The sequence below is a fragment of the Diceros bicornis genome, chromosome 13 (genome assembly GCF_020826845.1).
Source record: "Diceros bicornis minor isolate mBicDic1 chromosome 13, mDicBic1.mat.cur, whole genome shotgun sequence".
NCBI lineage: Eukaryota > Metazoa > Chordata > Mammalia > Perissodactyla > Rhinocerotidae > Diceros > Diceros bicornis.
The window spans coordinates 17,134,036-17,149,892 of record NC_080752.1 but is presented as its reverse complement, the minus strand read 5'-3'; the positions used below and the strand labels follow the sequence as shown (position 1 = coordinate 17,149,892).

The 15,857-nt window shown below is 40.1% G+C and overlaps 1 protein-coding gene across 1 annotated transcript in view; it reads left to right on the top strand.

Annotated features, from left to right (window-relative positions):
- Positions 1–15,857, top strand: part of USP24 (ubiquitin specific peptidase 24) — a 149,761-nt gene that overhangs the window by 109,947 nt on the left and 23,957 nt on the right. Inside the window, exons 45-56 of the mRNA XM_058552517.1 lie at positions 4–102; positions 1,286–1,368; positions 1,711–1,852; positions 2,072–2,191; positions 2,614–2,834; positions 3,207–3,331; positions 4,631–4,772; positions 5,257–5,407; positions 6,411–6,506; positions 7,216–7,319; positions 8,913–9,026; positions 13,990–14,086. Coding sequence (XP_058408500.1) covers positions 4–102; positions 1,286–1,368; positions 1,711–1,852; positions 2,072–2,191; positions 2,614–2,834; positions 3,207–3,331; positions 4,631–4,772; positions 5,257–5,407; positions 6,411–6,506; positions 7,216–7,319; positions 8,913–9,026; positions 13,990–14,086 — 1,494 coding nt within the window. The remainder of the gene's footprint in view (positions 1–3; positions 103–1,285; positions 1,369–1,710; positions 1,853–2,071; positions 2,192–2,613; positions 2,835–3,206; positions 3,332–4,630; positions 4,773–5,256; positions 5,408–6,410; positions 6,507–7,215; positions 7,320–8,912; positions 9,027–13,989; positions 14,087–15,857) is intronic.

The window sequence follows — 15,857 nt, the reverse complement described above, 5'->3', positions numbered from 1 at the left end:
TAGATTTTCAAGATGTGGAACAAAGAACTTTATGTGAGAGAACAGCAGGATGCCTATGAATTCTTCACTAGTCTCATTGATCAGATGGATGAATATCTCAAGGTAGAAAAAGTTTCATTTTCCCTCTAATTCTCTCAGACTCTGTAGTATGGGAACAGTGGTTTAGGATTTGGGATTACTATGAAAGTGACAAATCAGAAATTGATCATCTTTAATACCACAACTCTAATTCATTTCTTCTGGGTTTGAACATCAAAACATACACAGATCACTAGAATTATAGATTTATTTTCTTCTTAATTCATCTAGCTCTTGATAAAGTGTGTAACTCCTAATCTGTACGCTAGAATAGGAGCAGTTTGTATCCGCGTGGTCCTCCTCTGTGTGCCTCCAAGGAGTGCTGCCCCCACCTGTGAGCTGAGGGCCCCATGCAGACAGAGCAGTGTTGCTCCGTCAAAGGGGACAAAAGGACCAGATTAAGAAGTTGTTGGTGATGATGGGTTTTTTTGTTTGTTTGTTTTTTGTGAGGAAGATTAGCCCTGAGCTAACTTCTGTTGCCAATCCTCCTTTTTTTTGCTGAGGAAGATTGGCCCTGGGCTAACATCTATGCCCATCTTCCTCTATTTTATATGGGACACCTGCCACCGCATGGCTCAATAAGCGGTGCGTAGATCTATGCCCGGGATCCAAACCCGCAAACCCTGGGCCGCCAAAGCAGAGCACTGGAACTTAACCACTACGCCACTGGGCTGGCCCTTGTGATGATGTTTAAACTCAAAGCTTTCTCCCTGTACTCAGGAAAGCATGTGACACACTTCCTAAATGGTAGTGCCTTCTAAGATCCAGGCAGCCTCCCATCACTGCCAACGTTTGCCTCTCCTCTCCTTAGTAGGTGCAGTTTGTCCACATATTTTTTTAAAATAGCTTAGAAATTTATAGCGTTCTGTCCATAAGAAAAAAGAAAAGATTATGGAGAGTTGCTTCTCACTTGGTAACTGGGGCACAGGAGAAGGATTCAGAATCGTCATGGAGATTGCTGCCCTTGTCATCAGCTGTGACCAGCCCTCTCTCTTCTTCCTTTTCGGGTTATTTGCATTATTCTGACAGTGGTTCTAAAGGTTATAATCCTTCCATTGGTTCCCAGATTAAACTGCCAAGATGACTCATTTTATTTTGGTGGTTAAATTGAAATCTATGCTTTAGCTTTGGTCTGAATAAAATTGTGTATAAAAAACCTGTAAGTTCTAGGGACATCAACTAAAATTTTAACCTTTTATTCTAACAGAAAATGGGGAGAGACCAAATTTTTAAGAATACTTTTCAGGGCATCTATTCTGATCAGAAGATCTGTAAAGACTGTCCTCACAGGTTAGTGAAGATATCACTTACATAAAAAAATGATCATCATCATTTTCAAATGATTCTTCTAGTATGTTGTAAGTTTTGCATTTATTGAGAGACTTGCAGATATCTCTCTCAGTGGATTTATAAATGTTGATTAACTTTCTTTGGTTTCCACTTCTAAAATTTCTTTGTTGAAATTCATAATTTTAAGCAATTCTGAATTGTCAAAAATTGGCATTTTCATTTGGTAATGTACTTCAGAAGGATGAGGGAAGGTATGTGTTAATTACGCTGATTATGAAAGTAGTCCTGTGTGATTTTTTAATTCCTTTGTTGATTACAGTGTTTCTGTTATTTCCTGATCAGATATGAGCGAGAAGAAGCTTTCATGGCTCTCAATCTAGGAGTCACTTCCTGTCAGAGCTTAGAAATTTCCTTGGACCAATTTGTAAGAGGAGAAGTTCTAGAGGGAAGTAATGCATATTACTGTGAAAAGTGTAAAGAAAAGGTATTACATTTGCCCTTTTTAAAGAACGAGATTACTTTGTTATTCATGTACTTTGTGTTTTATGTGGAATCAGTGTTCACCTGCTGTTGTTCCTCCCATGAGATATGTCATCACTTGTCACACAGATGGGAAAGGCCTGTGGAAATCTGTGACCTTTGTGGTAATTACTTTGCTGTTTTATCTTCTCCGTGGAGGTAATTGGGTTTTGCTTTTCTTTAGAGAATCACAGTGAAGAGGACGTGTATCAAGTCTTTACCTAGTGTCTTGGTCATTCACCTCATGAGATTTGGATTTGACTGGGAGAGTGGACGCTCCATTAAATATGATGAACAAATAAGGGTAACTTTTTTTTTTTCCTGAAATTTCTTACTACCATTACCTGCTCCCGTTTTTACTGTTTCCTTTTTATATTTTCAAATTTCATCTGAAATGTGAGAGGCTGTGGTCTCAGCATTCTGAGTACACGACCCCTTATCTTAAGCAGCTGCTGCCAGTGGAACAGGCATATCCATGAACATTAACCTTCATTTCTAGAAGGCACCCTGCTGATGGCTGTGAAGTAAAATGCTTTCCTTAAGTGCTCCAACCATGGCAACTCATACTTGCCCAGACCTGTGGGCCGTTCTGAGGTGTTGTCCTTGAATGGGAGAGGTAGTCCTAGCTTAAACTAGGAAAACACATCTTTCTTATTTGTATCTGTCTTCATTGGATATTGCTGTATATGTTACTAACCAAGATTAATGTGCTCTTTTTGCTTTTAGTTTCCCTGGATGCTAAACATGGAGCCTTACACAGTTTCAGGAATGGCTCGCCAAGATTCCTCTTCTGAAGTTGGTGAAAACGGGCGAAGTACAGATCAGGGAGGTGGAGGATCCCCACGAAAAAAAGTCGCCCTCACAGAAAACTATGAACTTGTCGGTGTCATTGTACACAGTGGGCAGGCCCATGCAGGCCACTACTATTCCTTCATTAAGGATAGACGGTAAGGGGTGCTCCAGGCGCCACCCCCAACTCTGCCCTTCCAGGAGTCTCCCCTCTGCTCCCCCTGCCTCCTGTGCCCTCCTCGGCTCCCCCTGCCCTGCTTTATCATCCACACTTATCGTTATGGTACAAAGAAGCTTTTGCATTGTTCTTTGATCTTATTTTATATTGGATTTTTAAAACTAATGTTAACTGTTTTTACCCCTTTAATTTGAAAAGTTGTTTTAGAAATTGAAACAGCTGTTGCTAGATTTTTCTTATTTTGAAATGGTAATCACCTGCTATATTTGTAGACAATACATAGAGATAAATGCTGGGGATGGAAATGTTTGGTGTTTAACCTTATAATGTTTGATTTATCTCTGTGTTTTAGGGGATGTGGGAAAGGAAAGTGGTATAAATTTAATGACACAGTTATAGAAGAATTTGACCTAAATGATGAGACCCTAGAGTACGAATGCTTTGGAGGAGAATATAGACCAAAAGTTTATGATCAAAGTAAGTATTTACAAATAGATATTTTCCATTAGTCTTTTTTGTGTGTATGTGAGGAAGATCGGCCCTGAGCTGACATCCATTGCAAATCTTCCTCTTTTTGCTGAGAAAGATTAGCCCTGAGCTAACATCTGTGACCATCTTCCTCTATTTTGTATGTGGGACGTCTCCACAGCATGGCTTGATGAGCAGTGTGTAGGTCCGCGCCCGGGATCCAAACCTGTGAACCCCGGGCCACCAGAGCGCGTGAACTTAACCACTGTGCCACCATGCCAGCCCCCCTTATTTTTTTAATTTATAGTTTTCTATCAAATTGGAAGCAGCAGCTTTACATAAAGATAAATTTTATTCTTTTTATGTACTGCTGCTCTAGTTTATAGATCCATGAACTCTTTGATAGCCAGAATGAAAATATTTAAGCTGCTTACAAAAACTTCTTAAAATAATTCCTTACAACAGCCTGGGGGGGCAGGTGAAGGAGTAAGTTAAGAGGAAGAAATGACTATCAAAGAGAAACGAATGAAAACAGAATTTCAACCTTAAAAATAGTTTCAGAGGAAGTAGTTGTCCACTAAAACTTTCAAATTTCCTTTCACTTATATAAAGGTATCGTTCATTAGAGAAGGCATTTCTAGCACCTGTGTTTTTAAAACCCTATGCAGTGAGGCAAAGGACTCCTTCCACAGCCCCCACCCCCAGAAGAAAAGGGTGTAAGGAAAAGTACATCACAAAATCCACTCTGAATTTGCGATTTACAAAAAGAAAAACCATTTTGCCAAGTTTAGCATTTCTGAAACCTGATTTTGAAGTATTGTAGGAGCATTTTTAAATTTCTACCTGTATTAGATCCTCTATATTCGACTTTGATACCACACCATGGTAGTCACACATCTAATGATAGTAACCTTTAATGGTTGAATATAGTATCCTTGCCAAAATTTACCTAGATTTGGCTATTTTATGCAGAAATGGTTAAGTGAGGCCAATTATAATCCCATCCTGTGCTACAGAACTTATTTTTAAATGTGGCTTGCCTTCTGATTAAATTTAGACTTGCTTGGGAATATTCACCTTCTTTCCCTTACTCCATGACCACACAGCTCCCTTCCTCCCTGCCCCTCTGTGCCACCTTCCGAGTGACTCTCGACAGTACTCTAAAAAGACACACATTGTACTCACACTTTGCATTTAACAAACTTAGTAAGTAGTTCCTTGCTGGCTTTATGGGTTCTTTGTTTTAGATTGTCAGGACAAGAAAAACTTTATTGACAAAGACTCCTTTCATAATGTCTTGTTATAAAGCAAACCCATATACTGATGTACGCCGAAGATACTGGAACGCCTATATGCTCTTCTACCAAAGGGTGTCTGATCAAAGCTCTCCGGTGCTACCAAAGAAGAGCCGTGTCAGCGCTGTGCGGCAGGAAGCCGAGGACCTCTCCCTGTGAGCTCCCCTTCTGTACAATGTGCTGTGGTTGCAGTAGGTGATAGTGTCTTCTTCAGAGTGTACTGTTTGAGGTTTGAAGGTAATCAGCTAAGGTGGAGAGAAATTCTGAAGAGAAGATAAGTAAATCCGTCTACCCCTTTTCTTCCCTCTTATTGCTACCTGGTCATTATTTCCTTGGCAGGACCATATGTTGTATTTAGAAACATGCATATAAGTTTCATTCTAGAATTGGGATTTTAAAAAATCTCAGCATTTACTGAATATACTTTGTGTCCAAAGTATAGTTCTATGCCAGCACTGTCAAGACAGTTTTTTTTAAGGTTCTGTTGTCTGTGAATTTGCCTTTTAATATATCAGATCAGGAAAGTATACAATTTATTTTAAAATCTAGTGCCCTGTTTTTGTAAGTTTCTCAGGTTGTCGTAACACTAAAGCAATAGCCACTTAATACTAGACAGACAGTGTTCTGATTCTGTCTCAGGTCAGCGCCGTCTTCACCAGAAATTTCACCTCAGTCGTCTCCTCGGCCCCATAGGCCTAACAATGACCGGCTCTCTATTCTAACCAAGCTGGTTAAAAAGGGGGAGAAGAAAGGACTATTTGTAGAGAAGATGCCTGTTCGAATATACCAGGTAAGAACCATATAAACTATTCTAAGAAAGAAAATCCAGATAAGTGTCCAAATCCGTCTCGTAGGTCCAGAGATACTCCCGCTGGTCTTCTCATGGACTTACTTCTCCCTGTAGTGCCACATCTTGTGACCCCCCCTTGTCTCGTGACTCTTTCATGCCAGGTCGCAGAGGTGGCTGCAGACTCAGGACTGGCCAGCACTCTCGCTGACCTGCTGTGTGACTGTGGGGTGCCACGGACAGACAGGGGGAGAGAGTGGGCCGTAAAGAAACATGTTGCTGAAATTAACTTATTGTATCTAGAGAGAGACATAAGGTTCATAACCTTTGGGTAAAACTAATATGACAATGATGACCGTCATTTATTGAATACCTGCTCTGTGCTACGTGCTTTAAACAAATCCCTAATTCTTAAAACACTCTGATGGAGTAGCAGGTTTTACTGCCATTTTTCAGATGGGAAAACAGGCTCAAAAAAAGGAGAAACGACCTGCCAGTGTTGCAGAGCCAGTATTTAAATTCAGAACTGTCCCACTACCCAAAACTGTCCCACTACCCAGTCCAGACTTTATACACTAACTCATTAAGAGCTGAGTATCCAGAACCAGAGAATTTAAGAAAAATATGGAGTGTCATTAAGAGAAAGAGAATCAGGCCATCTGCCACAAGGAAGGCATGGAGTTAGTTGTAGTTGTGAAAGCTCTGTTTGTCCCTTCCTTCCCAAAGTAACAGGTTAGAATTCACTTGTCCCTCACATGATGGTTTTCCTAAATTTCCCAAAAGGATTTGGTTTAATGAATAATAATTCACCTTTTTACAACTTCTATTTGAAAGGAAAATTTTCCTCTCTCCTTTTTAAAAAATTCTAAGCTTGAGAGAAGGGTTTTTGTGAACCGTTTTTACCTCAAATAAAACCCTCATTACCCAACGTATCACCAAAAATGTCTTCCGCATATTGAATATTTTACCTTGTTTCTTAAAAATAATTTCTGATTTTCTTTTGTAGATGGTGAGAGATGAAAACCTCAAGTTCATGAAGAATAGAGACGTGTACAGTAGTGACTACTTCAGCTTTGTTTTGTCTTTAGCATCGTTGAATGCTGTAAGTACTAGCTGGACTGTTCCTAAAGGAAGAAGAGAGGGTCCTAGTTAGATATCTTCCCGCTAAAGCGTTCAGTGACTCCTCCCCACTCTCAGTTGTCAGCGTTCAGATTAGAAGTAAAACAGTTCCCACAAATGTATCACTTATTGGATGACATTAAAACACAGGCAGTGTTCAGAATGTATAATGCAGATTGTGAGTAGGTGTGGGTTTCCACATACTGGCTTTTTTAAGTGCTGTTGTTTAAATTTTGTAAAGAATCTAAGAGAACCTTGAAGTTGAGTAGCCATGAGGTGGTGTCAGCAGATGTTGGGCTTTATAGAGATTAATTCTTCCTAATTTGTAGTCAGACATTACCAGGCTCAGGGTTAACTTTTCTTTTTCTTGTATTTCTTTCCAAGTATTTCTTTTTCTTGAGTACTATGATTATAATTTGCCAATAAGGGAAAAACTTGCATAGTCTGCTGATAGATTACTTAACATCCTGTGGTCTAAATGCTCTATTTTGAGAGGGCTTCATAAAAGAAATTAAGAAGATATCTTTTCTTAACCTTTTTAAAAATTTAAATGGAACATTTTCTGTAATTAACTGGCTAGATTTTTCTTATCGTCATTTACCTATATTATATGTGTAATGACAGTTTATAACAATGTAATAATCTATAAAACTTCTATGAAAAATATCCTCTTTTTTCTCCCTCGTTCTTAGACTAAATTAAAGCATCCATACTATCCTTGCATGGCAAAGGTGAGCTTGCAGCTTGCCATCCAGTTCCTTTTTCAAACTTACCTACGGACAAAGAAAAAACTCAGGTAAGGAGTTGTATGTTTTGATAGTCTGCTAAGACAAAAGCAGATGATGAATTCAATTAAAGTTCAATTTATAAGTTTAACTTTTCAAAACATCATTTTAAGTAGATGAAGGCAACTACCTGATATACTCAGATGATTAAGACCTGGTTCCTGTCTTGAAAGAATTTCTAATCTGGTAGGAAAGATAGATAAAACAAAAAAGGAAATAACTGTGATGCAAGGCATAAGTGCTGTAGGTCTTTGGAAACTGGGCAAAATCATATCCAGATATGGGAATTGGGTAGGCGTTAAAGACACTGATGTTCTCAGAGGACTTCAAAAACCAAAACTAGAGAAACAGGCATCATTCTAGGTGGAAGGGAAGAACCTAAGTAATGGACAAGACTTGCCTAAGGAACCACGATGGCTAACTAGTGTTTCACTCCTACATTTAAGGACCTCACTTGAGGTAAGACCAAGTTTTGGGTGTGGATGAGCTCATGGAGTGAGACAGAAAGGAGAAGGGAGTTCAGGCTTTTTCAGTGGGAGATCGTGGAGAGGTTTGAACAGGGGCGATGTGTCAGTGATGCCGTAGAAACTCCAGACTTTGCATGTTATTCCTCACTGGTTTTTATCTTCAGTACCTGGTAAGGTGCCTGACACATCATAGGTTCTGGGTAAATAGTTGTTCTGTGAATAAATGAATGCAGGATGAAGAGTAACTGCATGTTGGTTTGTAGGCTGTATGTGGAGGGAAGAGAGACACGGTGTGGAGACCAGTTACGGTCAGAAGACCACTGAAGTTCTCAGTCTTTTCTCTCTCGCTAGCACGGGGAGCTTCTCCAAGTGTGGAGAGGTTTTTGGAAAGATTTTGCACTCAAGAAACTCTTGAAAAGAAAAGAAATATAGTGGCAACTTCATTTTTGTGTGTAATAATCAAAGATACATTAAGTGGTATCACTCTTTATTATATGATTGAAAAAGAAGAAATAATGTGTTCCCTTCTTTTAATGTCTGGCATAGAACTGACTAAGGAAATTTATTTGGTTACTTTTATTTGTCAGATTTGCTCAAGCCATCTGCACATTGAACACTATTTCCATTTTGTTTATATTTACCATTTTTGGGTGTGAGGGACTGGAGGGGGTGGTGTGAGGTCTTGGGTAGTATAATTGTTACACCTTTTTTCTGCCCAAATATTTTTATTTCATAAAATAAGATATTAACGGTTATAGCAATAAAGTATAAAAATGCTGATGTAGCAACCTCTTCTGAAAGTGGGCATTTTGTGAATGTGAATTAATTAAACAAAACGAAATGCTACAGGTCAGGCGTTTTTTCCAATTGAAGTTGTTTGAGGAAGATGCAGAAGATAAAAGTTAAAGTCTAAGACTTAAGCTTCTTCACACTTTTTGAGGGGCGGGGAGGGTGGTGAGTCACACCACAAGTTCTGAAGCATGCACAGCACTGGCTTCTGGGGTGCGAGGAGCCGTGTTAGTCAGCAGCCATGGAGTATTTAACTAATCCTCCACCCCCCCCCAAAAATATATGGAGTGACACTCCATAGGGTTATTTGCTGGGGCTTTCTAACAAACTGTCTTTGCTTTTTTAAAGGGTTGACACTGAAGAATGGATTGCCACTATAGAAGCATTACTTTCAAAAAGTTTTGATGCTTGTCAGTGGCTAGTTGAATATTTTATTAGTTCTGAAGGACGAGAATTGATCAAGTAAGTGTCAAGATCTTTCAATTCAAAGAAATTTGTGTCTCTTCCAGTGATTTAGAGCTGAAGTTTCTTGTAACTGTTTTTATTTCAACTTGGAGTTATTTTTCTTACTGGAATCAATTTTAAACTGTCTTCACTGATGAATCAATGAGGAAATTCTTCAAGTCACTCCAAAATCAGTCTTCCCAAAATCCTCTCCATTGGACTAGACTCAGACGAGTGTTCAGTGAATGCAAGGAGAGCATATGTGCAGATAGCCTCATGCTCACGGGCGAGCACGTCCTGAACCTCTGCGGTGGCTCAGGGGATTCTGAAACACAAGTCCCGTCCGTCAGGGACTCACAGTCTGGTGGCAAGCTAAAGAGGTCAACAATCCTAGGTTACTACACAATCCACAGTGTTGTCTAACAGTGTTTGGATTTTGGCTAAAATACTATTTTTCAAAAATCTACTAAGAGTATATTACCTACGATAGTATATTCACCTATGTACCTATAATAAAAAAACAATTTGCTTTTTCAGGTAAAAATTCGAGATGCTCCAATCACAACAAATGTTCACGCCTTACTCCCAGTCATCCTCATCAAGTCAGCTTCTCTTATCCTCAGGGCATTCGACACTCATTTGGGGAACCAGGGAGCACCTTGATCTCTCAGTGTCAATCTCCTTTGTCCTCAGTGGGCTCCTCCTTCACTCTGCCTCACCTGTACCTTCTTGTCCCTCAGATGTGCCCTGCTGCCTCACCCCACTTCTAGCCAATGACCTTGCCTCCTCAGACTTCCCTGAGAAAGTCAGAGTCACAGGTTGCACACACCTACCAGAGTCTGTTCCCATCCTCTCTTTTTCTCCTGTTATTATGGAGGAAGTATCCTCTCTCCTCTCACAATGAAATCTCTCAACATGAGCAAACCTTCTCAAGGAAGTTGCCTTTTAATTATCAGCTCTCATTCCTGTATCTTCACCTTCCAGAATTTTCTTCTGAGTCACTTCCTTCAGCATACATTTATGCTCTGGTATCTCCCAACTTAAACAGACAACGTGGAATTCACAAATGCAAGTCTTTTCCCACAGGGAGATCACAGTCTGGTGGCAAGTTAGAGATATTTGGAACCCGTAATCCCGTACCGTTTTTCTCACGAGGTCTCACTTCAGACATCCATTTATTTGCCTGCCTGCTACCTCCTCTTCTCCTTAGTTCAGTCTGCCTCGTACAGCAACAGAGTGTGCTTTTTAAAACGAATTAGATCGTGTTGCTTCTCTGCTTAAAAATTCTTCATTGGATTCCCATCAGGCTCATGGTGAAATTCAGAACCCTTACCATAACCCACAAGGCGTTACTTGAATACAGTCTTGTCCGTCCTTCTAGACTTACCTTCTTTTACTTTCCTCCTTGCTTATCGTTCACTGGCTTGTCGATTCCTTGAACACGCTGAGCTTTTTTCCTGCCTAAAGACACTTGCACCTGTTATCCCCCTATCTGGAACATTCTCCCCTTCACTCTTTGCATAATAAGCGCCTTCTCATCCTTCATGTGTCAGAGAGGCAGTTCACTCCCCATCACCCAATCTGAAGTAGGTCTGCCCCGTTAGTCTGCTGTTGTTGGCCTGTCTCCGCCACTCAATTTCAGCTTCTTGAGGACAGAATCTGTAACTGTTGGGTTCCCTGCTGGACGCAAAGAGCCTGGCAGATAGTAAGCACTCAAATATTTGTGCACGCATGGATGTATGGGTACGTGCTTATAGCTCATAAAGAGAGAACAGTAAACACTTCTTTGAAATGTTTCATGCCTTTCCCTTTAGAGTTTGCATTAGACGTAACCTTTCTCCCATTTTTCTAGCTTAATTCCAAAATATCTACCCAATAGAAGGACTCTTGAGTATTGTGTTAGGCAGTGGAATGTCATAGAATCATCATTCATTTGGAAGGAACATGGCAAATATTTAGTTCATTCCCTTATAGCCAAGCAGGCTTGCTTTTAAATATCTCCAGAGAAACTCAGTAACTTCCTTTGGTAATATGTTTTGGTTTCTTAGAATTCCTGATGGTCAAAAATCCCAATGAGTTACCTAACCTTAATTTTTTTGGTAGAGTTTATTATATTTTATCTCTTTCTTTTTAAAGCCCAATTACTCATGACTATCAATTGCTATGATTTCATATTTTTGAAGAATTAATATTCTCCTTTCTGTGATTACTTATTTCTTTAGAACTTTCAAGATAACTTAGGTGATCATTATTACAACTAAAAAATAAATATGTGTTGTACTAATATTTTAGTAACTGTAAATGTGAAGAGGGTGTTATCTCAGATCAGCCCCTCAGTGTAGTCCCTTGTTTAGGCAATTTTTAAATGTAGTTATAATTGTGAAAAATTAAATTAGTAGTACATATTGCTTGCAAATAATTTAAAGCAAATAAAACTTGATCTAAAGAAATTAAAACTACTAACATGAAGGGTACTTTACATCTTTTAAAAATTTTTTATTGTAGAAAATTTTAGACGTACACCAAAATAGACAGAATAATGAACCCTTTCCTGTGCCCATTCCCCAGCTCAAGTTGTGAACACTTTCCCAATCTTATTTACCCAAATTTCAGACATCATATAATTTCACTATAAGTGTTGCAGCATGTATTGCTAACAGGTAAAGTTTTTTTAAGAAAAAAATATAAGTGTTTTACCATTATCACACTAAGCAAAAGTAATAACAGTCCCTTCATATCATCCTATACCTAGTCCATGTTCAGATTTCCCCAGATGTCTCAAAAATGTTATTCACCATTGAGTTTGTACAGCTCAGGATCCAAACGGGCTCCACACGGAGCATTTGGTTTATGTGTCTCTTACGACTCTTCTAATTTGTACTTGTTCCTTTTCCCCACCACCTCCTTTTTTGTCGTGCCGTTGATTTGGGGGGGAAAGACTGGTCGTTTGCACTATAGGACTCCCCGTATTCTGGCTTTGTTTGCGTTCTCATGGTGCTTCCTAATGTCTATGATAGGAAATGTGGGCACCTCCTACAGATATTCTTTCTAAAAGAATTGTACCTGAATCTCATCAAGCCTCTAGAGCTAAATACTACAGGATTACTTGTTATCTTTTAAACTTTCTTCAAGTTGCCACTTAGAATCTTAGTGGATTTTGAACAGAGCCTTATCTGTCTAGTTCAGATTAGGTCGCTAACACATCACGTTAACAGTTACCCAGAATGAGCAGAAGTGCAGTGACCTCAGAAAGCTCCACTTTCATCTTCCTTTTGGGAGAAAGAGGATAGGGTTATCAGCATCCTCCTGAGAGGGGAGGAGGGAAATGCAGATGCTCCACCCAAGCAGAGACCTGAAAGAGGTGCCTCAGGACAGTTATGACTTGGGTCATCAAGATTATGTTGTACAACAGTAGCCCTCCCTTATCTGCGGGGGATACGTTCAAGACCCCCAGTGGGTGCCTGAAACCACGGGTATTACCCAACCCTATATATATTGTGTTTTTCCTATACATCCATACCCATGATAAAGTTGAATTTATGAATAAGACACAGTAGGAGATTAACAACAATAACTAACAATAAAATAGAACAATTATAACAACATATGTAATAAAAGTTACCGTAGAGCTTAGCAACCTCAGCGCGTGATTTTTTTTCTTACTAAGTCGAGAACTTTCACCTTTTCACTTAAAGGAAGCACTTTATGGCTTCTCTTTGGTATATCCCAATTTGCAGCATCACTACTCTCGTACTTTGGGGCCATTATTAAGTAAAATAAAGGTTATTTGAACACAAGCACTATGAAACTGTGACAGTGGATCTGATAATCAAGACAGTGCTAAGTGACTAACGGGTAGGTAGCGTATACAGCATGGATATTCTGGACAAAGGGACGGCTTAAAGTTTCGTCAGGCTGCTTAAAATGGCACGCAATTTAAAACTTATGAATTGTTTATTTCTGGAGTTTTCCATTTAATATTTTCAGACCTTGGTTGACCACAGGTAACTGAAACTGTGGAAAGCAAAGCTGCAAATAAGGAGGGACTACTGTATTTAAATCTTTCACATGGAATAATGAGAATTTTCTGTTAAGAAATATTAGAAATCATAGGTGGGTTTTCACTTTGCTAATTATAACCTGGGTTGTCATGTCAAAGCGAGTGCATGAAGCAGAGAAAGAAAAGCTGACTGGAGAAGCACGCAGTTACCTAGTTGCTCTCCGGTAATTACCGCCGCCACCCAGTGCCAGAGAGCGGAGGTTTCCACCTGACCATGCCGTCCACCACATCTGAGGCAGCCTCATCACCCTCGCTGGGTGCGTAAAGGATTGAATTAGATCCTGCGTTGCAGTGTGTAGTGTGGTGTCTGACGTAACACCAGAAGTGCCAACTGTAATGGAAGTGCCTGACCAACCTGAACTGCTATGATCATCGTCATCGTCACCACAGAAGGAGAAAGGAAGGGAGCAGGACCCTTTTAGTCTCAACAGATTCTAGGGGGGCTAAGTGATAGGGGACGGGAGCAGAGGGGGGAGGAAGGAAAGTAAAAGGACGGAAATATAGGTGCCCGGGGGGTTAGGAGGTGCTGTCTTAACTCAGAACTTGAACTAGTGTCTTATTCTGACAAACTGAAGGGGCGCCAGGGAGAACTACTCCTGAGTGAACAGAATTTATAAAATTTGAGGTTCTTTGGTTTCATATCACTTTAAGTCCAAATTTACATTTATATAGGTATTCATCTTAGGGGAAGAGAGGGAGAAGAAACAGAAAGAAATCTACTTTTCACTGGTCAAGGGTCTTGTTTTCCTGTGTGACCTTCTTCCCTCACGGTAGCCTGTGGGCATGCCAAAGCTTGCAGGAGACTCAGACTAACACCTTGGAGTAATCTTGTTTCTTGGATATTAGGTGGCCCCTGTGTTGGGAAGGTTGGGTTTTAGAAATCTGTATTGCTTTTTTACACCATATGGCTCTTTATTTTAGGATTTTCTTGTTGGAGTGCAATGTGAGAGAAGTACGAGTTGCTGTGGCCACCATTCTGGAGAAAACCCTAGACAGTGCCTTGTTTTATCAGGATAAGGTCGGTCCCATTTTTTAAATCTTATTTGTATGTTCTGTTTTTACCAAATATTGTAAATTGCACATAGAAGGAAGAGAGCCTAGGATTGGAGTCTGGTAATTTTGCCACATCAAATGTACCTTCTGTGAACTGACTTTGTGAGAAATGCCAGGGTAGAAGGTGTTCTGTCCTCCCCTCTTCATCCCAGAAATCAGGGCAGGCTAGGGGTTTAGGTCTGCATTGGTCTGCTTCAGGATTTTCTCTCTAGAACACTCCCTCTTCAGAGTCTTCTCTCAAGAGTTTGTATTAGATCTCCCTGAACTGAGACTAGCCCGAGTCCAGAGACTTAGTCTAGACCAACAGACATTTGGAGCCACCCCTGGCTTCGTCTCTTCCTCATAAAGCTGTTTTCATGATCTAAACCTTCAGTGTAGCCCAACCAAATAGTGCCATCCATCCAGGGGCATTGGCCAAAAGAGTTCCTTCCTTGGTCTCCATTATTCCCTAATCTTTGTTCCTATTCTTCTCCATTTCTTCTTCTTCCTAACCGTATCTTCTACAACATATTTTCTGGTTCACAATTCCACACTTGCTGAAACAAACCATGGTATTTATTACCATCCTCAGTCCCCCCAGATTTTAAGTCTTAGGGAAATAAATGATATACGTTGTAAGTCTGATTATTCAACCTGTTACTAAGTCTTAGCAAAGACAGCAGTTACTTTCCAAGTTTGCTGTTTCAAACAGCTGCCACTACATGGAAAACTTTGAAAAATGTTATTTTCAAAACTCATTGGCTCCTTATAAACATTGGCTGGAGACAGTGTATCTCAATGAACTAAATGCAAATTCTAGAAATTGCTGCTTCAAATTCAGATGTTGGCTTTGCTGTTCAAGTCCTTGAGCGAGTCCTGTAAAGAAGATGTTCATCCAGAAGTAGTGCCTGGCACCCGAGCACTTAGTTCCTTCAATGTCGCCTGACCCAGGTGCGCCGTTAGACCAGACAACCAGGAGCTTTGCTCAGTCCAGAGTGAAGGAGGAGGTCAAATACGCCCTTTAGGAAGGACCTGGAAGAAGACAGTCTCTCAATTCCAGGAATCATAAGGAAGTTGAGGTTTACTCTAAGGCAGTGGTTTTCAGTCAGTTTAAACAGCAGAACCACTTTTCAGACAAAACCTTACCTGGGTGCAGAATATATAAAATAGGTCACTGCTTGCTGCTTAGGACAGTTACGCCTGTGGAAGTTTTCTAAGACATTTAACATAAGGACCTCCTCACTCTCCTCCTTCGTCCCAGGTATCAAGCCAAACAAAGGATAAAGGCAGAATTAGTGCAGTCTCCCTACAGATGGGGTCAGGCCATACCATCTCACCCCACCAACCTCTAAAGGCAGGACCACAGAGGGTAGGAAGGGAAGGGCGTGGTGGAGGACATAAGCTTGGAAGCCATTTGCCTCAGTAAATTCTGTTTGACATCCAGCTGATATATTTTATGTCTATTTCCCCCCCTTATAGAAATGGTGCCTCTTGCCACCCACTTTATATTATGAAGTAGTTTGAAAATGAAGTGCTATATAAATGGTAGATTTTACTGTGTTTATAATGGGCGTGACAAGATGGATGGGAACATTTCAAAAGTCTATGAGTACCATCTTCAGAGGAAGTAAACTAACAGGAGTAGTAAGCCTGGTCTTAATTCTCAGATCACAGATGAATTTCTAGGGACTTGTCCAGAAACAGTTGGGGTGGGAGGGAAAGAAGAAGCAATGTGATAACCAAAATGGTTTCTAAAC